Source organism: Sturnira hondurensis, unplaced genomic scaffold (genome assembly GCF_014824575.4).
Source record: "Sturnira hondurensis isolate 20B ecotype Veracruz unplaced genomic scaffold, ASM1482457v3 Scaffold0006413, whole genome shotgun sequence".
In the NCBI taxonomy this organism is placed as follows: Eukaryota; Metazoa; Chordata; class Mammalia; order Chiroptera; family Phyllostomidae; genus Sturnira; species Sturnira hondurensis.
In genome coordinates this window covers 53,385,335-53,410,450 of record NW_028079044.1, presented here as the reverse complement: position 1 = coordinate 53,410,450, position 25,116 = coordinate 53,385,335, and the positions used below count along the sequence as shown (strand labels likewise).

The following is a 25,116-nucleotide window of genomic DNA, read 5'->3' as shown; positions in this document are numbered from 1 at the left end:
AGAGCCACACAGGGGTGGCTGCCCTCCCAGGGTCCCAGCCCCTCTCAGTCCTGGAGGCCAGAAGTCGAGGTCAGGGCTGTGCTCTGGTCGAACCCCAAGACTCAGTCCTTTCGCCTCCTCCAGCTCTCACAGCATCCGCAGCCCCCCCCCCCCGGGTGAGTTCCCGGGTTGTCTCGTTGTCCCCTGTGACCTCATCCCAACTCGATGACGTCACCTGCAGAAACTCCAGCTCCAAACAAGCTCAGGTCCCTGTGTGCAGGGCTGGCGTCCCCCGACAGCTTTTTGGGGGCAGGGACAGGGGACATAATTCAACCCATAACAGTAAGTGACCCAGTGAGAGTGACTGTGATTTTTCTGGAACTTGTGGGAGGGAGGCAAGTGGGTTTCTTTATCCTGCCGTGTTCCTGGTCTGCCGCCTATGTCACCTCTAAGCTGAGAATGTAGCCAGACAGCAGAAAATAAACCCAAGAGAAAGAGAAAAAACAATCAGTGTAACCAACCTCTGGACCTGTTCCTGAAGGCCGTTCCCAGGGCACAGCCAGCAACCCCCTCTCTGCTTAAACCGCCTCCTGTGAAGTTCTGTGCCACTAGTCACACAGGCCATCACAGCCGAGGAAAAATCGGCACACGGAGCTGGCTTGCCTCGCTGTGGCCTGGGAGGCCAGCTCAGGGAAGACAATGGCAGATGTGGCCAGGGCACAGGGCGGAGCCTCCCAGCCCCACCTGGGGTTCAAGTCGGTCCTCGCTGGGCCAGGAGGGCTTGGCGGATGGGCCACTTGCTGCAGACCTTTCCACGGGGCTGCCAGAGACCAACAGACAGCAGGTCTGCCCCTCCTCTTGCTCACCCCCCCCACCCCCCCACCCCCGCCCAGAGCTGCCTGCACACGCAGGCCAAGCTAAGAGCGCAGCCAGCACCACGGGATGGCATTCGGGCTGGGCCTCCCTCACGGCTTCCTCAGTTTCCTCGTATTTTGTCAACAGTGCCTTTTTGTTTTTAAATTTTTCATTACTTTATATTTAGAGAGAGGGGAAGGAAGAGAGAAAGAGAAGGAGAGAAACATCAGCATGACAGAGAATCATCATTCGGTTGCTTCCTGTGCACGCCCTGACCCGGGGACTGCACCCACACCTTTCTCCGCACTTCTAAGGCATTTTGTTTCTCTGTCTCTTTTTGTAAAAGTCAGTTTGAGACGGGTTCTAGTGACTGATAGGGGCCTAGGGTCTGCCCGGACCCTGCTCATGAACCTGTATGCTCTGCCCGGGACAGGGGTGAAGGTCCCTGGGACCTCTGGTCCCCGAACTCTCTGGGCTCCTCAGTTGCACAGACTCACGCACCGGAAACCTACGGACAGCTACTCTCTCTGTCTTCTGCCTGGCGAGTCTCGTGTCTTGTAAAGCAAAGCCTCTTCTCATCTCCATGTGCATCCCCTGCCGACCTAGAAGGTGACAAGTCTCTGCCTGAGTCAGCTTCCCCAGCCCCTTCTTCCAGGGCTCAGAGCCCCCCACCCCCACCGCTCTCCAGGTCTGAAAGCAGCTCAGCCCTGGTCTTCTCAGCTCCGGCCTGGTGATAGCAGGTCCCGCCCCAGCCCCCTCCTGACCCTCCTAGGCCATTTCAGTCCCCACAATCCCCACTGTGTCCTCCGCAGGCTCACTCATCAAACCCTGGCTCTGCTCTAGGGTTTGATGTAGCTCCAGGCCACATTGGGCCGCCCCACCAAAGCTAGCTCCTTACCAGCTGCAGCCAGCCGGACCACCGGCCACCCAGGCCCCACTTGGCCCATCGCCACGGCCAGACGTGCTACAGTGTGATTGCCAGTTAGAGCCACCCCCCCAAGTGCCAAGGGTTGCCACTGTGGGGGTCGCTGGGACCCATTTGGGCTTTATCTGCAGCCCCAGTTCTAAGCGAACTCTTTCCAACGGCTCGGCCCCTGTCACCCCATGTGGGTGACGCCTGTGGCCCTCACCTCACCCGGGGGTGAGTGGTGCAGGGTGGGCTGGGCCAGGGTGGGGGTGAGAGAGGGCATAGTGGGGGGGCGGGTGCTTGGTCATGTGGGGCCTTGGGAAGGCATGCCCAGGCGGCCCCAGCTCAATGTGCAAGGAGAGAACACAGGGAAGGGCAGTTCTGGCCAGACCCACGACCCGTGCAAAGGCCTGGCAGCAGCACCGAGGACAAGCCCTCTGGGGGGCTGTGCCCAGGGCCCTGGGTTCTGGGGGCAGGGCCTCTGCTTTCCCCTCTCCTTCCTGATGGGCCTCAGTGACTGGCCCGAGCTGCCACGGAGGGCAAGGCCACCTCAGGGCCCTGCTGGGAGGATGGCCCGGTCCTGTGCAGCAGGCACCCGGTGCAGCCTAGGACCTGGCCCCACCGCCTCATGGAAAAGGCTGGGGGTGGCCCCCGTCCACCCTGCCGGCCGCTCCTCAGCTCCGGGCCCCCAGCCAGCCCTGTGCAGGCCCAGACAGAAGCCAGGGACAGCCCTGTCTTGGGTGGGGAGGTGAAAAAGTAGATTGGGTGTTGGGAGTCTGGGGCACCTAGGCCTCCCCTCCCGTGGGAGGCCTGAGGAGGAGTGGGGAGCACAGGGAGGGGCCCAGAGGCCAGACCGATGGGCTGCTGTGGGAACTGTTGGGCCCTGTGAGGACACCCTGGCTGGGGGGTGGGCGCGAGGTAGCCTGTGTGGGAGGCAGGGCGGGCCGGTACCACAAGCGTGAGAGTCCAGAGGGGCCCACACACCACTGGCCCCCTTGGCCTGGTGGTGGGGCGACTGAGAAGGCCGGGAAAAGGGCAGGGCGGGCCCTGATGGAGTGTGAGCCCCTCCCAGGCACAACCCACCTGTCCACCCACACTGCCTGGCCTGCCCAGGCCTGCCTGCCCGCCCGCCCACCCCACCCAACATTTTCCAAAGGAATGTTCCCAAGACAACAGCATCACAAACCCAGAAAAGATGAGCCCAGACAGGGTCTGGCCTGAGTGGCCACAGACTGCGGCAGGAGGTGGGCCCAGGGCCTGCAATGTGGCTCTGCTCTCAGGCACCTGTAGGGGCCAGTCCATGCCTCCAGGCTCCCCCAAAGGCAGGGCACCCCCTCCCTAGGCAGGGTGGGTTCCTGGGAGGGTCTGGGACCCTGCGTGGCTGATCTGAGGGACACAGCTTCCACTCCCGTGTTGGCTGAAGGAATCAGCAAGTGGATGAGTGGATAAGTGGATGAGTGGATGAGTGGGTGGGTCCATGTGGCCGCCCACCTGGCCACAGAAGTGCATTAGAAAACCATGACCCTGCAGGGCCCAGGGAGCCCCACCTGCAGGCCCTTGCCCCTCGCGCAGTAGGCCTGGGAGGAGGGGCTTCTGGCTAGGGGAGGGGTGGTTCCTTCCAGGGAGGGTGGGGGTGGGTGTGGCCAAGGTGTGCCAACAAGTCTGGGGTGCCAGGAAGCGTTGGGTGGGGTGTCTGGGTCCCAAGGGTGGGGTGGCTAGAGAGGGAGGGAGGGCCATGTGGTGGGGGAGGGGCCCGCGCTCTGGCTGCAGAAGAAGAGGTGGAGAACCCAGGGGTGATCCCGAGCCCCTGGTTCACTTAGGCAGCCCTGAGGGCTCCCCAAAGTGTGTGTGCTGCCCCCATTTCCTCCCATCCCAGGTCTCCATCAGGGCAGGCTTGCCATGGGTACCAGTGTGGGTGGGCTGGGCAGGCCTGGTGGGGGTGGAGCCCCCTGCCCCCCTCCACTGAGCAGGAAACCGAGGGGGAGGGGTGAGAAGTTCCAGCCTGGAGCCCCTTCTTCAGCCCCTCCCCCACCCTCATGACTGAGGCTGGGGACCCGTTTCCCAGGAAACAGGGGGCTGGCGGGAGACAAGGCCAAGAAGAGAGTGTGGGGCTGGCAGCCGGGCTGGTTGGGCCGTTGGTGCCTAGAGGGAAGTTCAAGGGCAAAGGTGTCCCAGACTCCAGGGGCTCCCGGCTCCTCCCTGCTGGGGTCCCCCTGACCCTGCTGCTGCAGACCACCCTCCGTGCTCCTGTCCCCACAGGCTGCCCATGGGAAACCAGGCCTCGGGGCTGGGCTGCCTGGGGAAGGGCAGGCAGCGCACCAGGGCCAGCCCGGGGGTTCGAGGGGGCCCCTCCCCATCAGCAACTCCCCAGGGCCCAGCCCCACCAGGAACCTCCTGGGCCTGCTGGGTCCCCTGGGCCGTGGAGGTGACCGAGGTGACAGAGGTAACGGAGACGGTGGTGACAGAGATGGTGGTGACGGAGGCCGTGGAGGTGGGGTCTGGCTGGCCAGGCCTGGTGAAGTGGGGCAGCCCGGGAGGTGTGGGAGGCTGGGCTCGGCCCAGGGGACATCAGTGAGCTTCTGCTGCAGGCATCCCCAGGGCCCCTGGACACTCTTCGTAGCTGGCTGGATGGCATGGAGGAGCTGCAGGCCTCGCAGGCACCTCTGGCCCCCGACGCCACGGTGGCTGCTGCCCAGCTGCGGGAGCAGGAGGTACAGAGTGGGCAGGGCAGGCCCAGGTAGGGGCCCCTTGGGGCCCTAAGTTCTCTCTGAGCTGCAGGCCAAGGCAGTGGCGCAGGGATGGCCTGCAGGCCCTCTGCCGATGGACTGTGGGCCCTGGGCCCCAGCGCCCCTCAAAGGTGCAGTGGTGGGAGGCTGGACAGGGTGGTGCCTCACCTCGCCCTGAGCCCTGTGTCTTGTGCCGCAGCTGCTCCAGCGCCTGCTAGGGGAGCGGGCGCTGCAGGTGGAGCGGGCGCTGCAGGTGGAGCTGCAGGAGGCACAGAGCCCGGCGGAGCTGCGGGCCCAATGGGACCACCTGGTGCAGCGGGCAGAGGCCAGGTGAGGCCATGGGGGGCCTGACAGTACGTGCTGGTGCTGGGAAGGTGCTGCTGACCACTTTGTCTTGGTCCCCAGGTTCAGGCGCCTGGAGCGGCTGGTGCCAGCCGCCTGGAGCTTCAAGGAGGCCCGAGGGGCACTCCTGGTGCAGCTGACTCTGGGCGAGCAGCCCCTGACCCAGCTCGGGCAGGGCCAGGTGGGGCCTCAAGGCAGGGAGGGGCCATAGGGCACCTGTAGGCACAGCCCAGGGCCTGGGCTGGGGCGAGGCACCGCTGTCGGCCTCAAGCTCACTGGGTGTGTGTTCACAGGATGGGTGTGAGGGGGCTGTGGCCTGCTCAGAGGGCCTGGACAGGGCCCTGGAGGCTGGCCAGAGGTTGCTGGAGCTGCTCGAAGGTGAGTGGTGGGTGGGATGGTCCGGCAGGTCAGCGAGGGCGTCCGCAGTGCTCCTGCCTGGGGACCCAGTCCCTTTTGCGCTGCCTCGGAACGTGGTCCAGGTACTAGTGTAGGGGCCCTCCTGGTGTCCGTGCCCCTTGCCCCAGCCCTTTCCTCCCCCGCGGCTGCAGAGGACGAAGCTCGGATGGTGAGGGAGCAGCTGGAGCAGCTCCAGGATTTGGCACAACTGATGGGGGATGCTGTCTGTGCCCAGCGGGCAATGCTGTGTGGCCTGGGCACAGCGTCCACGGAGCCCTCACCCCCAGCGAGCCTGGGATCCCAGCTGGAACTGGCTGGGGCAGCCTCAGAATGTCAAGGGCTCAAGGGCCAAGAGCAGGTGTTTGGGCCAAGCCCACGACCCCCAGGGTGGGCTAGGGGGGCTGGGGACTGGCCTGCTGGGGGAGGGGGTCTCTGCCCTGCCCCATCTCCTCTGGCATCAGCCAGGATTGGCTGGGCAGCTATGGGTCCCAGGCCCCGGCTGCCCGGGACGATGCTGCTCTCCTCCTGCAGCTGAGGGCCCAGCTGGCAGGGCTGGCAGAGCGGCTAGAGCAGCTGGCTCAGTGGGCAGAGGCCCCTGGCCAGGTGGTGGCACACACAGAGTCCATCTGGGAACCACACCCTCCACTGGGCGCTCCAGGGCCCGCGGAGCTCATAGCGGTGGAGACTGGCAACCAGGCCCAGGATGGGGGCTGTGGAGCTCCAGGTGCGCAGGGAGCTGGGCCAGGTGAGCTGGGGTCGGGAGCCGTGGCCGAGGCCGGGCTCTCCAGGTGCTCCTCTCTCCCCAGCCATGTTCTGGTCAGAGACTCAGGAGGAGCACACTGGGCGGAAGGCCACCTGGGGGCAGGCAGAACTGATCTGGTGGGGCCTGGAGGAGCTGTCGGCTGGCAAGGAGGGGCTGCATCCTGAGGGCAGCTGGGCCCAAGCCCTGCAGGTGCTTTGGAAGGGGGGGGAGGCGGGGAGGAGTTCTGTGGGAGGAGAGGGGTGATCACAGGGAAGCTGGGCAATGTGGGGTTCTGTGGGTGGCCCCCTATCTGCTGGCGGGCGGGACCTACAGAGGAGACCAGCCCTCTGCAGAGGGGGCTGGGCAGGCAGGACTGACCAGAGGACCTCTGTGGTATTTTCTAGACTCAACCCCCATCCCTTGAACACCCTCAGGTCCCCATGACAAGGCTCCCCTGCTGTCCCTGCTGGGGCGGTGGGGTCTAGGCAGCCAAGGGCCTGTGGGGACTGCGTTGCCCAGCCTCAAAGCTCTCTTGGGTGGGGCAGACAGGCCCGGGGGCCTGGCTCCCCTTCTACCTTCGAGGTCCGCCGAGCCCCAGCAGAGAGCACAGTGAGGCCGCTCACGACCTCTGCTGATGAACTGCCTAGACAGAAGACACACACCAGGAGCACACGATAGACGTTTAATTCTGAAGAACAGGTGGAGCACCCCTCCTGATTTCAGGCACACTCGTGGTCCAGCCTGGAGTCCCTGAGCAGGCTCCACCCTGGCGCTGCCCCTCCGCCCCCTCTCCCAGCAGGACTGGGGGGGGGGCTGGGCTGTCCCAGGTGCCTCTGCCCCTGAGGTCCCCACTCCGCCTGCCTTAGTCCTTGGACCTGGGACTGTGTTCGTTTGCGGGGACTGCCTGAGCAGCTCAGACAGCAACAGCTGGTGGCTCTCGGTTGTGAGGCACAGGGCTCAGCCCTCCAGGGCTGTGAGGGGTGCTCAGCCCCAGGTCCATCTTCGGCTCACGGCCCCACCAGCTTCCTGCGTCTTCACTCCGGCTCCCCGCTGTGTGTCGGCATCTGAATCTTCCTGAATCTCCCTTTTTACAAGGACACTCGGGGCCACCCTTGCTCGCAAGCTGCTGGGTCTCCTCCTGCTGAGTATATCTGCAATGGCCGCATTTTCAATTACAGTCATGTTCTGAGGAGCTCAGGGGTTAGGACAAATGTGAATTTGGGGGACACAGGTCTACCTGTAGTAGGGAGTGACCCTGCTGGCCTTTCTCACCCCAACCCTGAGTGCCCAGCCCCGTGGCGCCAGCAAAGCTGTGGTCTCCCCACTAAGCAGGCACCTCGGGCTGTGCTGAGTGGGCCAGCCCATGTCGCTGGCCAGGCGGTGGAGCGACAGGTGGTGGCTCCTCCCATGCTGTGGAGGAGCCCTGCCCCTGGAGGAAGGAGCCCCTGGGAGCGCACCTGCCACCTGGGCCTGCTGCTGAAGCCACGGGGCCACTGGGTGGTGCTGGCCAGCCCCTCGATGGAGAGGTCAGCCTGCCACTCTGCTCTGTGCCCACCCACTCCCGCCCAGCCCTGCGTCCTGCCTACTTCTGCCACTCTGCTGCTATAGGCCCTGTGTCCTGGAGGGGACAGTGACGCCCACCTGTGTGGAGGACCTGTTTGTACCACCCCACAGGCTGATGGAGGCTGAGCCCTGTGGGATGAAGGTGGGAACTGTGACTGGGGTCCGAACAGCGACTCTGCTCTCAGGTGGCCTGGGATCACGCCCTGTGAGGGCCCCGACCTGCAGGTGCTCTGGGGAAGCAGGTGGCCTGCAGGGCTGCGCACAGCTCCTGGGGGCTAGAGGAGCCCAGCCGCTGGCTCGGGTCGGGGCACCAGCTTCAGGAGGTGGCGGTGGCAGGGAGTGCAGAGGGCAGTGCTGTGCAGGGGGCTCACCTTGCCGGCCTCCTGAGGCCCTCAGAGCCTTGCAGGTGAGCTCCTGGGAAGGCGCCAAGGAGTGCCCAGGGGCCGGGGGAGTGGACCCCAGCTAGGGACTGCCCAGGGGCCTGGGAAGCAGGGCAGTGGGTCCTGGAAGAGCTGAGCTGGAGGCCACCACAGGGAGCTGGAGCCGCAGGGAGCAGAGCCATCCGGACAAGGACCAGGGCCAGCCACCTGCAGCCCACCCACTTGTGGACACATCAGAGAGACCCAGGCCCGGGCAGCTTCGCATCTCCTCCCCACAGTGAGCCGCTGGCCCACACCTGGGTTTCATGGCCAGGCAGCACCCCCTGCAATGGCTCCACTGCAGGAGGAAGCTGCTCCAGGGCACACTCTGGGCCACGAGCCATACTTCCAGGCAGGACAACGTGGACCGTGTCCTGGCACCTGGTGAGCAGGTCTGGGGGTAGAGGCGGTTGGCCTCACATACTTTGGGGGGATGTGGGTTCACACCGAACCTCACTACTCTGGGTCAGGGCTCCTCAGAAGCCAGCAGCAGCCACACAGCATGGCCAGTGTGGGGGACATGTACAGAGAGGAGCCCACAGATGCCCAGAGGCCAGCCCAGCATCCTGGGAGCCTCGGTGAGCAGGTGTGAGCCTGGGCCTGGGGGGCGGGGGTGCTGAGGGCAGAGCCGTGGGAACTGACTCCAGCACCCTCCCCCAGCCTGTGCAGGTGTCCCGAAGTTCTCTCATGGTGCGCGTTGGAGGTGGCTGGGTGGCCCTGGATGAGTATCTGGTCAAGAATGACCCAGGCAGAGGTGAGGCCCTGGGGTGGGGGGTGGCACCTGAGCCCTCAGGGCCAGATGGAAGGGGGGCCTCAGGCCCTGCCCTGCCCCCCTGCCCCCGTACCCACTCTGCCCTTGTCCATCTGGGCAGCGAAGGGAAGGACCAGCCAGAAGATCTATGAGAGGTTTCTGCCCTGGGCCGTGGTCCCCAGCAGGCCAGCCCCCAAGGTCACGTCCTCCATCCCCAGAGCCCCCAGTCGTCTCCTCCTCAGGAAGGTGGGTGCTGGGGTGGGCATTTGAGGGGCCCTGGAAACCCCTGGGTGGACAGGAGGTCTCTGTGCTCAGGGGGAGCTGCTGGACCCTTGGGGTGAGGCCTGGCCCTCCCTTTCAGACAGGACTGGGAGGCTGCTGGGGACGCAGGGACCCCAGCTCTTCAAGGTCAAGGCCAAGGAGGGGCACACGGAAGGGAACTCCTCAGGAAAGCCTGGCTCAGCCCACTCAGGATTAAGCTCCGGAAGCTGGCCCCAAGGGAGTGAGCAGGCTCTGAGTACAGCCACAGGAGGAGAGGGGTGGGCAACACGGAGCCTGCCCTGCCCTCCAGTCCTACTCGGGCAATAAAGTCGAGTTTTGCAAAGTAAACCCGCATGTCCCTGTCCCGACAGATCTGTATTTCCCTTGCAAACTCCATTCAAATGCCGGCAAATGCCGTCCTGGTGGGCATGAAACGCACCCGCCTCCCGCCCCACTGCGTCGGCCGGGCATTCCTCGCCGTAACTGGCGAGGGGTCAGAAAGGGGCCGAGGCAGACGGGAGAGGACCCCGCCCCTCCGCAGCCGCCATCCCCGCACCTCCGGGCGCCCCTGCCTTCGGGTGCTCACGGCCGGCGGGCCGAGGGTCGCCGCGGGGCGTCGGTTCTGCGTCTCCCGCACCCAGCAGGCTTCGGGGCGCCCCCACCTGGCCACCGCCCACCGCCCGCAGAGGAGGGCGGGGCCGCCGCCGCAGGGAGGGGCCGAGCAGGTTTAAATCCCGGCGGCCCCTGGCGCGGGCCGTGGAGAGAGCCCAGGGACTGTGCTCGGACAAGCCCCGGAGTGCGCAGGTGGGACACCGGGGCTGAGAGAGCGGGCTGCCCGGCGAAACCGAGACACCTGCGCCGCGCTCGGCCGGGCTCAGCCGCTGAGGCTGGGGAAGGGGTACGGATGGGGCTCATGCTTGTCCGGCCCCGGGCAGTCTGAGCTTCGGGCCCGCGCGGGCCCGCGCGGGGGCCCGGGCAGAGCCGGGCGCTGCGGCCACAGCCGTGCTACCAACCCTCGTGTGCGGCGTGGGAGCAGCCGGAGGTGCAGGTGGGGAGACTGGGGTTCCCCGTGCCGGCGTGGGAGACCGGCGCTCGGGCCAGGGTCTCACTCGCCCGGCGGGATTCCTGGCTGGACGGGTGCGCCTCTGTGGGCGGGGCACTGCCGGTCTGGTCCGGTTCCTCCCCGCCCCCCACCCTTGACGGGCGGGGGACGGGGGAGGGGGCGTTGGCGATGGGACCGGACCTTGGCACTCGCGGCCGGGGCAGTTAGGCTGACAGATTGAGAGGGAGGTGTGGCCCCCGCCCGAGGGCCTGGGTGCTGACGCACTGAGGGAGCTGCCCAGGGACACCTTTGCGGGGTCATCTCAGGACCCTTGGGAGGCGGAGGTGGAGGGGTTCTGCCCGTCCGATACCCCACCCCCACCCTTGGCTGTGACGCCGAGATTCTATCCAGCTATTGCTCTCCATCCGTCGGCACCTGGGCGGGCCTTCCAGCCGCGGCCCGAAGTTGGGCAAAGGTCCCTGTCTGGGTCTGCGCTGACCAGGTGGACAGCCAGCGAGCTTCCCACCCCCACCCTGGGCCGACAGGGTGGTGCCCCGCCTCCAAAAATGCGAACCTGCCAGTCTCGGGAATGGCCTCCCCCGCTTGTGGCCTGGGGCCTGCAGGTGGGGCCATTCCAGGGAAGCCACCAGAGGGGCCTCCCTTCTCAGGTTTCCTTGGCTTTTTGTTGCTGCTGATGTGCGTGTTGGGGGTGTGCTCAGCCTCCCTCTTCCAGCCCCAGAGCCACAGTCCCTTCCCACAGTGCACCTACTTCTGCTCGGGGCCACCCCTCTGGGACCCCCAGACTCAGGACACCCCTCACGTGCCCTGGTCTGTGTCTTCCAAAGCCCAGCCCCCTATGTCCAGTCGCCTTCCCAGGACCCCCACTGCGGACTCCAGGCACCCGCACCCAGGTGCAGCCCCCACTCTCCGTGTCTGTGTCCCTCAGGCACCCCCTCCCCCCAGGAGTCCCCTTTGTGCCCAGAACTGGAGCTTCCTTGAGCCCCTCTGGGTCTCCTGTCCTGGCACTGCCCCTCCCCCCTGCAGCCCGGGCTGTGGGCTCCAGGCCAAGAGCTACACACAGCTGGGCCCACCTGGCTGCCCTGCCGCCAAGGTGACCGTTTGCTGGGTAGAGAGGTGTCTGTCCTCTCTCCCGCCCCTCGTCCCTGCTGGACGCATTGGACGGGTGCAGTGTTCCAGCTTCCCTGCGGCTCCTGCCAAGGCAGAGCAGGCCAGCCTGTACAGCGCGAGTTGGGAAGCTGCTGGGGGGCAGCCCAGCACGTGCCCAGCTTGGTCCCGGGGGCAGAGTCCGACGTAGGGAGTCCTGGGGAGTGCCTCCGGATGGCCTGTGGGGGAAAAGGGGGGACACAGATGGACAGAGACGAGCCAGCCTACAAGGCAGTCTCACGGACCCCAGGAGGGCAGTCAGGGCAGCCCTGCATCTGCCATGACCTAGCACAGCACGCCCACCCCAGGGTGCCGGTGGGCATCTCTTCCTGGGTGAGCGCATAAGGGGGAGGTGGGCAGGGGTCTGGGCCACCCCAGGTGCCCTGCCCCGAGGCCCTTGCGTGGGCCAGGCAGTTGCGTTTGGCTGTTGGCTGCCAGAACCATATGGGGGAGTGGCCGGGGGCCACCCGGGCACACTCTCTGCCCCCACCCTGCCACAGGCCCTGCCTCCTCATGGTGGTCAGCTCAGCTCCCGGGCCAGGCAGGCCGTCACCCTCTGGCCTCATGGCCCTGGACACAGGAGCCTGAGGGCCTTGCTAGTGGCTGTGACTGTCAGTACAGAGGGACCAGCGCTGTGTCCTCTGGGACCAGGGTATCTAAACCTACCGTCACAGGAGCGTCGGAGGAGGAGCCCGAGCTCCCAGTGGGTTGGTGTGGGATGGCAGGTCACAGCTGCTCCCAGCCCTGGCTCCCTGCACCCGTGTGACCCCCTCCTGGGGGACCTAGTGGAGCTTCCTGGGAGCCGGTGTTTCCGATACACCCTCAGTGTCTCCCTCACCCTGGGACCCCTCAGCCTGCCTTGCCCTGGGGAGATGGCCACCACGAGGCCCCAGCTGTCTGCACGGGCTCCTGCTGTCCAGCTGGTCACATCTTCTCAAACGTCAGGCACGGTGCCCTGAGCAGCAGTGCCCCTCGGGAGGGTGGCGGCAGCAGTGCTGGGGCCCCACCCCATGTCCGGCCTCGGTGCCCTTGGTCTGAGCCTGGGAGCCTGGGAGCCTGCACAGGGCGTCCCCCAGGAGCCTCCCACCCAGCAGCTGTGCAGGGGCAGGAGGGGCAGGAGGGGCAGGGTTTCCGCGCCTGCTGAAGGTGGAGGGGTGGGCTTGACTGGGTTTCCCCACCAGGTCTCAGCCTCCGTCTCAACCCCCACCTGGGTGTTCCCTCTCTGGCCCTCCTGCTCTGGGTTGCAGGTTGGTCAAGGGCCCTGACATGAGATGGGCCGGGGTGGAGGGCCACCCCCGTGGGGCCAGCTGGGGGTTCAGGGCTCAAGCTCTGAGGGGGCCAGTGGCTGTGGGCACTGAGGCGGTTGAGGCTGCTCGTGAGGCCCCTGGGCACTGACATCCAGGAGTCAGCTTGACTTGTAGTTCGGGCCTCGGACAAGCTGGGCTAGATGGCAGATTTGGGGGGCCGGGGCGGCCTCGAGGAGCCTCTGAGTTAATGGTGAGTAGAAACAGAGCCCTGTCACCAGGGACCAGGCTCCCCACGTCCCATGACCTGGAGGTCAGGGGCCGCCAGACCCAAGACAGGTTTGTCAGAGTTGGCAGTCAGGCTACAAGGTCACCTCAGCAGAGGCAGTGGAGTGGGGGTGGGGGGAAGACACGGGCCTGGCCTCTGCCTGGACCACGGGTGGAGTGAGGGAGTTTAAGGTGTAGCCACGGGGAGCTGGCCAGGGGTGGGGGGGACGCGAGGACAGGTGTGGGTGGGGCAGGGACCAGCAGGGGGCTGTGGGGACACTCTGGGGAAGTGGGAAGGGGATGGTTCACAGACAGGAAGGGCGGCTGCTCTTTCCCCGGGCTGTCACCACTGCCCCCAAGGCTTGAAACAACAGGAGCGAATCCTCCCAGCACGCAGGCCAGAGTCCGAAGTTGGCGCTTTCGGCTTTTGGTGAGAACCTGGGCGTTCTGCGTCACGCCAGCCTGCCTCCAGCACCACGGGCATTGTCTGCCCAGGGACACAGGGGGTGTTGGGTCAGGTCCCTCCTTGGTCCAGGGTGACCATGTCCTGACAACATCTGCAAAAGCCCTGTTTCTGAACAAGGCCACAGCCACATGGACTGGGGGTGAGGGCTGGGACGTATCTTTCTGGGGAACACAGTGTAACCCAGCAAGGAAGAAGCAGGCCTGGGTGAGGGGTCAGACACCTGTCACCACTGCTCAGGGAATCATGCACACAGCTGTCTGCTGAGAGGGGACAGCAGGAGGTTGCTGGGCTTTCAGCCTACTGACCACAGCCCGCAGGGCCGGAAACCACGCCTGGCCCCACCTACAGCCCCACAGGAGCAGCCACAGGCCCTGAATCTGTGGTGCCTGGGCCACTGGCCATGGGCACAGAGAAGCCACACTGAGAGCCCAGGTCGGGGTGTGCAGAGGGGAATACAGAGCCAGGCTGAGGGGGGACCTTGCAGGTCACAGGATGGGGCCCAAGGATGGGAGAGGGGAGTGTGTGTGGCTGCAGCCCAGCTGGGAGCTGGACGGTGGGCATGAGTCTGGAGGTGTCATGGGGAGAAGCACAAGGTGGGAGCCGATGTCCATAGCACGGAGTGGTAGGGAGAAGCCTTGGGGAGCAAAGGGAAACGCTATACGGCAGGAGGCGTGGGCGCCTTGTGGGCACAGGGCAGAGGCCAGGTGCGAACACACAGGCCCTTCCAGCAGGCGCGGGCAGGCGGAGCAGGCAGGGAAGGCGCTGGAGCTGGAGGGCGGCCCGAGGACTCGGGCCAGCCTGGGGTCCCAGTGCTCAGCTGGTCCCTCCTGGGACTGGCCAGGGGGAGGGGAGGGGAGGGACCTCACCTGGGTGCTGATCTGGTCTCCCGGGGGGCATCTAGGATCTGGGATTGACCCCTGACCGCCCTCTTGGGCCATCCCAGGGCACCTGACAGACCCTCTCCCTCCTCTGCAGGGAGCAGACACAGTGGATCTCGGGCAAGTCAGTTCTGCACAACCAGCCAGGCACCATGAATGGCCATGCCTCTCCTCTCGATGTCCTGGTCACCAACGGCACCAAGCCAGCCATCGTCCCCAAGACCACGAAGGTTGTGCAGGAAGCCAGCACTCCCCCCGGGCCCCAGGCCAGGAGCATCGCCGGGGTGCAGGTGGTGGCGTCGGGTCAGGCCCTGAGTCTCTATGCCGCCATGAAGCAGGGCCTCCTGCCGGAGGGGCTCGGACTGGCTCTGCTGGAGGCGCAGGCTGCCACTGGGGGCCTCGTGGACCCTGCCCAGGGCCTGCTTCTCCCTGTGTCTGAGGCCCTGCAGCGGGGTCTGGTGGGCCTGGAGCTGAAGGAGAAGCTGCTGGCTGCAGAGCGCGCGGTCACTGGGTACCCTGACCCCTATGGGGGTGAGAAGCTGGCCCTCTTCCAGGCCATTGGGAAGGAGGTTGTAGACAGGGCACTGGGGTGGAGCTGGCTGGAGGCCCAGCTGGCTACAGGGGGCCTGGTAGACCCTACCGGGGGAGTGCGCCTGGCCCCAGAGCTGGCCTGCCAGCAGGGTCTCCTGGACCAGGAGACACAGCGTGGCCTGTCGGAGCGTGAGCCGGGTTTCCTGGACCCCAATACCCTGGAGCAGCTGTCCTACAGTGAGCTGCTGGGCCGCTGTGTGCGGCCCCCCCCCCTAGAGCTGGCCCTGCTGCCTCTGCAGACTACCTTCCGCACACTGAGCGGGGCAGCGAGCTCGGCAGAGCTGCTGGAGGCTGGGATCCTGGACGAGGAGACAGCCCAGGACCTGCGGGAGGGCAAGCTATCGGTGCAGGACGTGAGTGCCCGCCCCCAGGTTCAGCGCTACCTGCAGGGCACTGGTGGTGTGGCAGGGGTTGTCCTGCTGCCCTCCAGCCGCAAGAAGAGTTTCTTCCAGGCTGTCACTGAGCATCTGCTCCCAATGGGCTCCGCTCTTCCACTCCTCGAGGCTCAGGCCGCTACCTGCACTCTGGTGGATCCGGCTACTGGCCGGAGGCTCAGCGTGGATGACGCAGTCAGGGCAGGCCTGGTTGGCCCAGAGCTGCATGAGCAGCTCCTGGAGGCTGAGCAGGCGGTGGCCGGGTTCCACGACCCCTTCAGTGGCACCCGCATCCCCCTCTTCCAGGCCATGAAGAAGGAGCTGGTGGACAGGCCTCTGGCGCTGCGGCTCCTGGATGCTCAGTTGGCCACAGGTGGGCTAATGTGTCCGGCCCGCAGGCTCCGGCTGCCCCTGGAGGCTGCCCTGCGCTGTGGCTGCCTGGACGAGGAGACACGTCAGCATCTCTCACATGCCGCTGGCTTCTCGGACCCCCGCACACAGGAGAGCCTCAGCTACGGGCAGCTGCTGGCCCGCTGTGTCACTGACCCAGAGACGGGGCTGGCCTTCTTGCCCCTCTCGGGAGAGGCCCATGGAGAGGGGCCGCAGGCACCCCCATTCATCAGGCACAGCACCCGGCAGGCCTTGAGTGCAGCCACAGCCACCGTCTCCACAGGCACACTGCAGGGGCAGCCCACGTCCCTGTGGGGGCTGCTCTTCTCCGAGGCCATCCCTGCAGAGCAAAGAGCAGCACTGGCGCAGCAGCACGAACAGGGGACGCTGTCAGTGGAGGGGCTGGCCGCTGTGCTGAGGGCCACCCTGGAGCAGGCTGCGGCCAGTGCCAAGACCACCTTTTCTGGGCTGAGGGTCCCTGTGACACCCGGGGAGCTGCTGAAAGCAGAGATCATTGGCCAGGACGTGTATGACCAGCTGGCGCGGGGACAGACCACAGCCCAGCATGTAGGCAACCTGGACTCAGTGCAGAGGTACCTGCAGGGCACTGGCTGCATCGCCGGCCTGCTGCTGCCTGACTCCCGGGAGCGGCTCAGCATCTACGAGGCTCAGAAGAAGGGGCTACTGCGGCCCGGCACGGCCCTGGTTCTCCTGGAAGCACAGGCAGCCACTGGCTTCCTCATCGATCCGAAAGAAAACAAGAGGTATTCCGTGCAGGCAGCACTGAAGGCGGGCGTCATCGGGCCCAGCCTATTTGCCAAGCTGCTGTCGGCCGAGCGTGCGGTCACCGGCTACACCGACCCCTACACCGGGGAGCCCATCTCCCTCTTCCAGGCCATGAAGAAGGGCCTGATCGTCAGGGACCACGGCATCCGCCTGCTGGAGGCCCAGATCGCCACGGGCGGCATCATCGACCCCATGCACAGCCACCGGCTGCCCGTGCACGTGGCCTACCAGCGCGGCTACTTCGACCAGACGCTGAACTTGATCCTGGCGGACCCGGGTGACGACACCAAGGGCTTCTTCGACCCCAACACGCACGAGAACCTCACCTACCTGCAGCTGCTGGAGCGCTGTGTGCGAGACGCCGAGACCGGCCTGTACCTGCTGCCGCTCAGCAGTGAGCGGCCCCAGCTGGTGGACGGCACCACCCGGCGGGCCTTCCAGAGCCGGCTGCTGTCTGTGAGCTACGGGCGGTTCCGGGGGCAGCGGGTGTCTGCGTGGGACCTGCTCAACTCGGAGTGTCTCTGCGAGGCCCGCAGAAGACAGCTTCTGCACAGCTACCGGCGGCGCGAGCTCTCCCTGGAACAGGTCGCGAAGCTGCTGCAGAGGGAGTCGGCAAGGTGCGCGGGCATCACGCTGCCCGCACTGCGGGGACACGTCACCCCTTACCAGCTCCTGGAGGCCCACATCATCGACCAGGAGCTCCTAGGCCAGCTTCTGGCCGGGGCGGTCAGCCCCGAGGCCCTGCTCCGCATGGATGGCGTCCGCAGGTACCTGCGTGGCTCGGGTGCTGTGGGTGGTGTGCTGCTGCCCTTCTCCAATCAGAGGCTCAGTCTCTACCAGGCCATGAAGCAGAAGCTGCTGGGGCCAGGAGTGGCCCTAGCGCTGCTGGAGGCCCAGGCAGCCACTGGAGCCCTCACCGACCCCCAGAGCCTGGAGAGCCTGTCAGTGGAGGAGGCCGTGCGCAGGCAGCTGGTGGGGCCTGAGCTGTATGCCCGGCTGAGACGGGCTGAGGACGCCGTGACTGGCTTCAGGGACCCCTTTTCTGGGGAGCGGGTGTCCTTGTTCCAAGCCATGAAGAAGGGCCTGGTCCGAGAGGAACAGGCTGCCCGCCTCCTAGAGGCCCAGGTGGCCACGGGAGGGGTCATTGACCCCACAGGCCACTACCACCTGCCCATGCCTGTGGCCACCGAGCGTGGCTGCATCGACCAGGAAATGGAGACAGCCTTGTCCAGCTCCTGCAAGACCTACCCCACACCGGACGGCCGGGGTCATACCAGCTATGTCCAGCTTCTGCGACAGTGTCTGAAAGACGAGGCCTCTGGCCTGTACCTCCTGCCCCTAAAGGAAAGTGCTCCTGCCGTCCCCACAGACCAGGAGGTCCAGGAGACCCTGCAGGCCACTCAGGGCGCTGAGGACGGCACGTCCCTCTGGGAGCTGCTGGTGTCCTGCCACTTCACAGAAGAGCAGCGGAGGGGCTTCCTGGAGGATTTCCGGGCAGGGAAGACCTCTGTGCAGCAGCTGCAGACAGCTGTGCGGAGCTGGGTGCAAGAGGCGAAGCTCCTGGCACAGGCCCAGGTCACAGTGCCTGGCCCTCGGGGCGAGGTTCCCGCTGTCTGGCTGCTGGACGCTGGCATCATTACCCAGGAGACCCTGGCGGCACTGGCTCAGGGCTCCCAATCGCCTGCCCAGGTCGCCGAGGAACCTGCAGTGAAAGCCTGCCTGTGGGGCACGGGCTGCGTGGCCGGCGTGCTGCTGCAACCTTCGGGGACCAAGGCCAGCATCGACCAGGCCGTGAAGGATGGCCTCCTGCCCACAGGCCTGGGGCAGAGTCTGCTGGAGGCCCAGGTGGCCTCAGGCTCCCTCGTGGACCCTCTGACCAACCAGAGACTATCCGTGGAAGACGCAGTCAAGGGTGGCCTGGTGAGTGGGATGCTGAGCGAGCAGCTCCAGCAGGCGGAAAGGGCGGTGACCGGGTGCACGGACCCCTACTCAGGGGGCCCCCTTTCACTGTGGCAGGCCATGGAGAAGGGGCTTGTGCCCCAGAGCGAGGGCCTCCCACTCCTGCAGGCCCAGATGGCCACGGGGGGTGTGGTGGATCCCATCTATGGGGTACACCTGCCCCAGGCGGCGGCCTGCAGGCTGGGCCTCCTGGATGAGCGGACGAGTCAGGTGCTGACTGGGAGTGATGCAGACAGCAAGTTCTTCTTCGACCCCAGCTCGCGGGACAAGGTGACATACCAGCAGCTCAAAGAGCGCTGTGTTCTTGATGCTGACACCGGCCTGTGGCTGCTGCCCCTGCCCCAGGACATGGCACTCGAGGTGGACAGGCATACGGCAGTGGCGCTGAGGGCCATGAAGGTGCCCGTCGGGGCCGGGAGGTTCAAAGGGCTCACCGTGTCACTCTGGGACCTACTGCACTCGGAGTATGTCAGTGGTCCCAGGCGGCGGGAGTTGGCCGCGCTCTGCCAGTCCGGGCGGGCCACGGCCCTGCGGCAGGTGGTCAGTGCACTCACTGCCCTGGTTGAAGCCTCAGAGAAGAAGCCCCCAAAGGCCACCTTCAGGGGGCTCCGGAAGCAGGTATCAGCCAGCGACCTGTTCAGGTCCCAGGTGATCGACAAGAAGACGCTAGACGAGCTCAGTCGGGGGACAAGGACAGTGCAGGAGGTCACGCAGATGGACAGCGTGCGGCGCTGCTTGGAAGGAGGCAGCTTCATCGCCGGGGTCCTTATCCAGGCCACAAAGGAGAGGATGAGCATCTCAGAGGCCCTGAGCAGGCGCATCCTGCGGCCCGGCACGGCCCTGGTGCTGCTGGAGGCCCAGGCGGCCACCGGCTTCCTCATCGACCCCATGACAAACCGCAAGCTGACCGTGGAGGAGGCCTTTGCAGCAGGGATGTTTGGAAAGGAGACCTACCAGAAGCTGCTGTCGGCCGAGCGCGCGGTCACCGGCTACACCGACCCCTACACCGGGGAGCCCATCTCCCTCTTCCAGGCCATGAAGAAGGGCCTGATCGTCAGGGACCACGGCATCCGCCTGCTGGAGGCCCAGATTGCCACGGGTGGCATCATCGACCCCGTGCACAGCCACCGGCTGCCCGTGCACGTGGCCTACCAGCGCGGCTACTTCGACGAGGAGATGAACCGCGTCCTGGCGGACCCGAGCGACGACACCAAGGGCTTCTTCGACCCCAACACGCACGAGAACCTCACCTACCTGCAGCTGCTGGAGCGCTGTGTGGAGGACCCCGAGACCGGTCTGTACATGTTACAAATCGTAAAGAAAGGAGAGACGTATGTGTACATCGACGAGGCCACAAGGCAGGGCCTGCGGTCTCAGACCATGAAGATGCACCTGGGGAGGTTCGCGGGTCAGAGCGTGTCCGTCTGGGACCTGCTGTCCTCTGAGTACTTCACAGAGGACAGGCGGCGGGAGCTGGTGCAGCAGCACCGAGCCCAGACCATGAGCCTGCAGCAGCTGCTGGAGATCATCACCACCACAGTCGAAGAAACCGAGAAGCAACACCAGGACTTCAAGGTGCCAGGGATTGGTGGGGGTGTGACAGCCACAGAGTTGTTCAACGCTGGGATCATCGACAAGAAGAGCCTAGACGCACTGCGTGGGGGACAGGCCCTCAGTGCCCTGGAGCATGTGAAGACCTACATAGAAGGCAGTGGCTGCATTGCAGGTGTGACTATCCCCTCCACGCAGGAGGTGATGAGCATCTATGAGGCCAGCATGAGGGAACTCATTCCCACGGGGTTTGCAGCCCTGCTGCTGGAGGCCCAGGCGGCCACAGGGTTCATGCTGGACCCCCACAACCACCAGAGGCTCTCCGTGGATGAGGCCGTGGCTGCTGGCCTGGTGGGTGAGGACCTTAAGGACAGGCTCCAGAACGCCGAGAAGGCTGTCAAAGGCTACCCCGACCCAGACACGGGGTGCATGCTCCCGCTGTTCCAGGCCATGGAAAGGAAGTTAGTTGACAGGGAGCAGGCGCTGAGACTGCTCGAGGTGCAGGTGGCCACAGGGGGTGTCGTAGACCCGCTGCACCATCACCGGCTCCCGCTGGACACAGCCTACAGGCGTGGCTGTCTGCACCGGGACATGTACCCGCTCGTGTCCAATCAGAAACACATGAAAAAGAGGTTTGTGGACCCCAACACACATGAGAAGGTGACGTACCAGGAGCTTCAGCAGAGAAGCCTCCCAAAGAAGGAGGTGGGCTGGGCTTTGTTTCCTGTGACCCGCGATGAAAAGGAATCTTCGCACATCGACGAGGCCACGAGAAGAGCTCTGGAGACTGAGTGGGTGGAAGTCACAGTCGGCAGGTACAAGGGACAGAGGCCCTCGGTGTGGGAGCTGCTGAACTCGGAATACGTCACAGAAGAGAAAAAAATTGAGTTAGTGAGGACATACAAAAGAGACACAAAGCGTGCCTTGGACAAGGTGGTGGAAAACATCTTTGTGATGATTGACGAGAGAGAAAAGAGCAGTAGGCAGTTCTGGTTCCGAGGCATCAGGAGGCAAGTTACGGCCTCCGAACTCTTCCAAGCAGCGATCATCACCAAGGAGACGCTGCAGAAGCTGGAGGAAGGAGACCGCTCGGTGGAAGATGTCAAGCAGGATGAGGGTGTGCGGCGCTACCTGGAGGGCACGAGCTGCATCGCGGGCGTGCTGGTGCCCGCCAAGGACGACCCCTCCAGGCAGGAGAAGATGAGCGTCTACCAGGCCATGTGGAAGGGCCTGCTGCGGCCCGGCACGGCCCTGGTGCTGCTGGAGGCCCAGGCGGCCACCGGCTTCCTCATCGACCCCGTGCGCAACCAGCGGCTGTCCGTGGACGAGGCGGTGGCCGCCGGCGTGGTGGGCGGCGAGATCCGAGACAAGCTGCTGTCGGCCGAGCGCGCGGTCACCGGCTACACCGACCCCTACACCGGGGAGCCCATCTCCCTCTTCCAGGCCATGAAGAAGGACCTGATCGTCAGGGACCACGGCATCCGCCTGCTGGAGGCCCAGATCGCCACGGGCGGCATCATCGACCCCGTGCACAGCCACCGGCTGCCCGTGCACGTGGCCTACCAGCGCGGCTACTTCGACGAGGAGATGAACCGCGTCCTGGAGGACCCGGGCGACGACACCAAGGGCTTCTTCGACCCCAACACGCACGAGAACCTCACCTACATGCGGCTGCTGCGCCGCTGTGTGCGCGACCCCGACACGGGGCTGTACATGCTGCAGCTGGCCCGCCAGGGCTCGGCCCTGCAGCAGCTGAGCGAGGAGCTGCGCCGTGCCCTGCAGGATGTCCGCGTGGCCCTGCCGCCGGGAGCGGGCGTCGCCGAGGGCCAGGATGTCTCCGTCTGGGAGCTCCTCTTCTACCGGGAGGTGTCCGAGAGCCTGCGGCAGGACCTGCTGGTCAGGTACAGGGCGGGCACGCTGACCCCGCAGGAGCTGGGCGCCTCGCTCACCGCGCTGCTGGCCCGCGCCCCCGTGCCCGCAGACCCTCAGCAGGCCCTGCGTGCCGCCACCATGGAGGTCACCGTGGGCCGCCTGCGGGGCCGTGCCGTGCCCGTGTGGGATGTGCTGGAGTCCGGCTACGTGAGCGCCGACAGGAGGGAGCAGCTGCTGGCCCAGTTCCGCTCGGGGGCACTGGGCCTGCCCGCGCTGACCCGCCGCCTGACCACCATCATCGAGGAGGCCGAGGAGGCCCAGGAGGCCCAGGGCACACAGGGGGACGCGGCCCCCGGCCAGCGGGACTCCAGCCTGCCGGGGCACGGTGAAGGCAAGGCCGCAGGGCACCCGCAGGAGCAGGAGCTGCGTGCCGCCACCATGGAGGTGCGTGCGGGGCGGTTCCGCGGGCAGCCGGTGTCGGTGTGGGACGTCCTGTCCTCCTCCTACCTGACCGGGGCCCGCCGGGAGGAGCTCCTGGCCCAGCTCGCGGCCGGCGACCTGGCCCTGCCCAGCCTGGTGGCCGTCCTCACCCAGATCGTGGAAGAGACGGAGGAGCGCCTCAGCAAGGTGTCCTTCAGGGGCCTGCGGCGGCACGTGTCCGCGGCCCAGCTGGGCACGTCCGGGGTGCTGGACCCCGAGACCCTGCGGGGGCTGGCCCAGGGCACCAAGAGCCCCCAGGAGGTGCTGAAGATGGACTCGGTCAGGCGCTACCTGGAGGGCACGAGCTGCATCGCGGGCGTGCTGGTGCCCGCCAAGGACGACCCCTCCAGGCAGGAGAAGATGAGCGTCTACCAGGCCATGTGGAAGGGCCTGCTGCGGCCCGGCACGGCCCTGGTGCTGCTGGAGGCCCAGGCGGCCACCGGCTTCCTCATCGACCCCGTGCGCAACCAGCGGCTGTCCGTGGACGAGGCGGTGGCCGCCGGCGTGGTGGGCGGCGAGATCCGAGACAAGCTGCTGTCGGCCGAGCGCGCGGTCACCGGCTACACCGACCCCTACACCGGGGAGCCCATCTCCCTCTTCCAGGCCATGAAGAAGGACCTGATCGTCAGGGACCACGGCATCCGCCTGCTGGAGGCCCAGATCGCCACGGGCGGCATCATCGACCCCGTGCACAGCCACCGGCTGCCCGTGCACGTGGCCTACCAGCGCGGCTACTTCGACGAGGAGATGAACCGCGTCCTGGAGGACCCGGGCGACGACACCAAGGGCTTCTTCGACCCCAACACGCACGAGAACCTCACCTACATGCGGCTGCTGCGCCGCTGTGTGCGCGACCCCGACACGGGGCTGTACATGCTGCAGCTGGCCCGCCAGGGCTCGGCCCTGCAGCAGCTGAGCGAGGAGCTGCGCCGTGCCCTGCAGGATGTCCGCGTGGCCCTGCCGCCGGGAGCGGGCGTCGCCGAGGGCCAGGATGTCTCCGTCTGGGAGCTCCTCTTCTACCGGGAGGTGTCCGAGAGCCTGCGGCAGGACCTGCTGGTCAGGTACAGGGCGGGCACGCTGACCCCGCAGGAGCTGGGCGCCTCGCTCACCGCGCTGCTGGCCCGCGCCCCCGTGCCCGCAGACCCTCAGCAGGCCCTGCGTGCCGCCACCATGGAGGTCACCGTGGGCCGCCTGCGGGGCCGTGCCGTGCCCGTGTGGGATGTGCTGGAGTCCGGCTACGTGAGCGCCGACAGGAGGGAGCAGCTGCTGGCCCAGTTCCGCTCGGGGGCACTGGGCCTGCCCGCGCTGACCCGCCGCCTGACCACCATCATCGAGGAGGCCGAGGAGGCCCAGGAGGCCCAGGGCACACAGGGGGACGCGGCCCCCGGCCAGCGGGACTCCAGCCTGCCGGGGCACGGTGAAGGCAAGGCCGCAGGGCACCCGCAGGAGCAGGAGCTGCGTGCCGCCACCATGGAGGTGCGTGCGGGGCGGTTCCGCGGGCAGCCGGTGTCGGTGTGGGACGTCCTGTCCTCCTCCTACCTGACCGGGGCCCGCCGGGAGGAGCTCCTGGCCCAGCTCGCGGCCGGCGACCTGGCCCTGCCCAGCCTGGTGGCCGTCCTCACCCAGATCGTGGAAGAGACGGAGGAGCGCCTCAGCAAGGTGTCCTTCAGGGGCCTGCGGCGGCACGTGTCCGCGGCCCAGCTGGGCACGTCCGGGGTGCTGGACCCCGAGACCCTGCGGGGGCTGGCCCAGGGCACCAAGAGCCCCCAGGAGGTGCTGAAGATGGACTCGGTCAGGCGCTACCTGGAGGGCACGAGCTGCATCGCGGGCGTGCTGGTGCCCGCCAAGGACGACCCCTCCAGGCAGGAGAAGATGAGCGTCTACCAGGCCATGTGGAAGGGCCTGCTGCGGCCCGGCACGGCCCTGGTGCTGCTGGAGGCCCAGGCGGCCACCGGCTTCCTCATCGACCCCGTGCGCAACCAGCGGCTGTCCGTGGACGAGGCGGTGGCCGCCGGCGTGGTGGGCGGCGAGATCCGAGACAAGCTGCTGTCGGCCGAGCGCGCGGTCACCGGCTACACCGACCCCTACACCGGGGAGCCCATCTCCCTCTTCCAGGCCATGAAGAAGGACCTGATCGTCAGGGACCACGGCATCCGCCTGCTGGAGGCCCAGATCGCCACGGGCGGCATCATCGACCCCGTGCACAGCCACCGGCTGCCCGTGCACGTGGCCTACCAGCGCGGCTACTTCGACGAGGAGATGAACCGCGTCCTGGAGGACCCGGGCGACGACACCAAGGGCTTCTTCGACCCCAACACGCACGAGAACCTCACCTACATGCAATTGCTTCAGAAGGCTGCTGTCGATCCTGAAACTGGCCTCTTACTTCTTTCTCTTTCTCGGGCATAAAAGAACCCTTGGGCCCTGGCTGGTGTAGCTCAGTGCATTGAGTGCGGGCCTGCGAACCAGAGGATCGCAGTTCGATTCCCAGTCAGGGCACATGCCCTGGTTCCAGGCCAGTTCCCTGCAGGCCAACTCCCAGCAGGGAACGCACAAAAGGCAACCATACATTGATGTTTCTCTCCCTCTCCTTCCCTTCTAAAGATAAATAAGTCAATAAATAAAATCTTAAATAAATAAATAAATAAATAATGAGGTAAATTCATTAAAAAAAAAAAGAACCCTTGGTGTTGTTATTCTCCTGTCAAATGTTCTACCCAGAACACTTTAAAATTACCTTTAATGTAATCTTTGTTTTGAGGTTTATACATTTGTAATATTGTTTCTTTTTTTCTCTCTCTGAGGATTCTGTCTTTCCTTTCCATTAAAATAATCTTGTTTCGCTGGTGGGTGTCTTGGGTAGTCTTGCGGTTCTCTCTTGAGTATTCAATATGTTTGTATTTGACAGAACAGTGGCAGTTGATCATCACAGATAAACTCTGCTGCTCTTACTACAGGGAACTCTTTTTCTTGGCCCTGGTCCCTGTGGCTTCTTAGGTTGTAGAGTCATCTTGTAATCAAAGGGCTGCGGTTTAATTCCTGGTCAGAGCACATATGTGGGTTGTGGGTTCCATTCCTGGGTCCAGGTGCCTCTGGGGCCCCGCATAAGGG

At 65.7% G+C, this 25,116-nt stretch overlaps 3 protein-coding genes across 3 annotated transcripts; all 3 read left to right on the top strand.

The window, feature by feature from the left end:
- Positions 1-3,969: 3,969 nt before the first annotated feature.
- LOC118988790 (dystonin-like) lies at positions 3,970-6,211 on the top strand. The gene is made up of 8 exons (XM_037048744.1): positions 3,970-4,256; positions 4,318-4,452; positions 4,667-4,797; positions 4,873-5,013; positions 5,081-5,187; positions 5,358-5,563; positions 5,737-5,929; positions 6,012-6,211. The coding sequence occupies exons 1-8, from the start codon at positions 4,008-4,010 to the stop codon at positions 6,209-6,211; spliced, it is 1,362 nt and encodes a 453-aa protein (XP_036904639.1). The 5' UTR covers positions 3,970-4,007.
- A 731-nt stretch (positions 6,212-6,942) lies between these two features.
- Positions 6,943-9,506, top strand: LOC118988861 (uncharacterized). The gene is made up of 7 exons (XM_037048970.1): positions 6,943-7,473; positions 7,556-7,652; positions 8,044-8,313; positions 8,400-8,507; positions 8,590-8,683; positions 8,802-8,926; positions 9,042-9,506. Exons 1-7 carry the CDS (start codon positions 7,355-7,357, stop codon positions 9,156-9,158), a joined length of 930 nt encoding a protein of 309 aa, XP_036904865.1. The 5' UTR covers positions 6,943-7,354; the 3' UTR covers positions 9,159-9,506.
- Positions 9,507-9,712: 206 nt separating this feature from the next.
- EPPK1 (epiplakin 1) lies at positions 9,713-24,462 on the top strand. Its single transcript, XM_037048774.1, has 2 exons — positions 9,713-9,745; positions 14,100-24,462. The coding sequence occupies exon 2, from the start codon at positions 14,155-14,157 to the stop codon at positions 24,412-24,414; it is 10,260 nt and encodes a 3,419-aa protein (XP_036904669.1). The 5' UTR covers positions 9,713-9,745; positions 14,100-14,154; the 3' UTR covers positions 24,415-24,462.
- Positions 24,463-25,116: the final 654 nt, after the last annotated feature.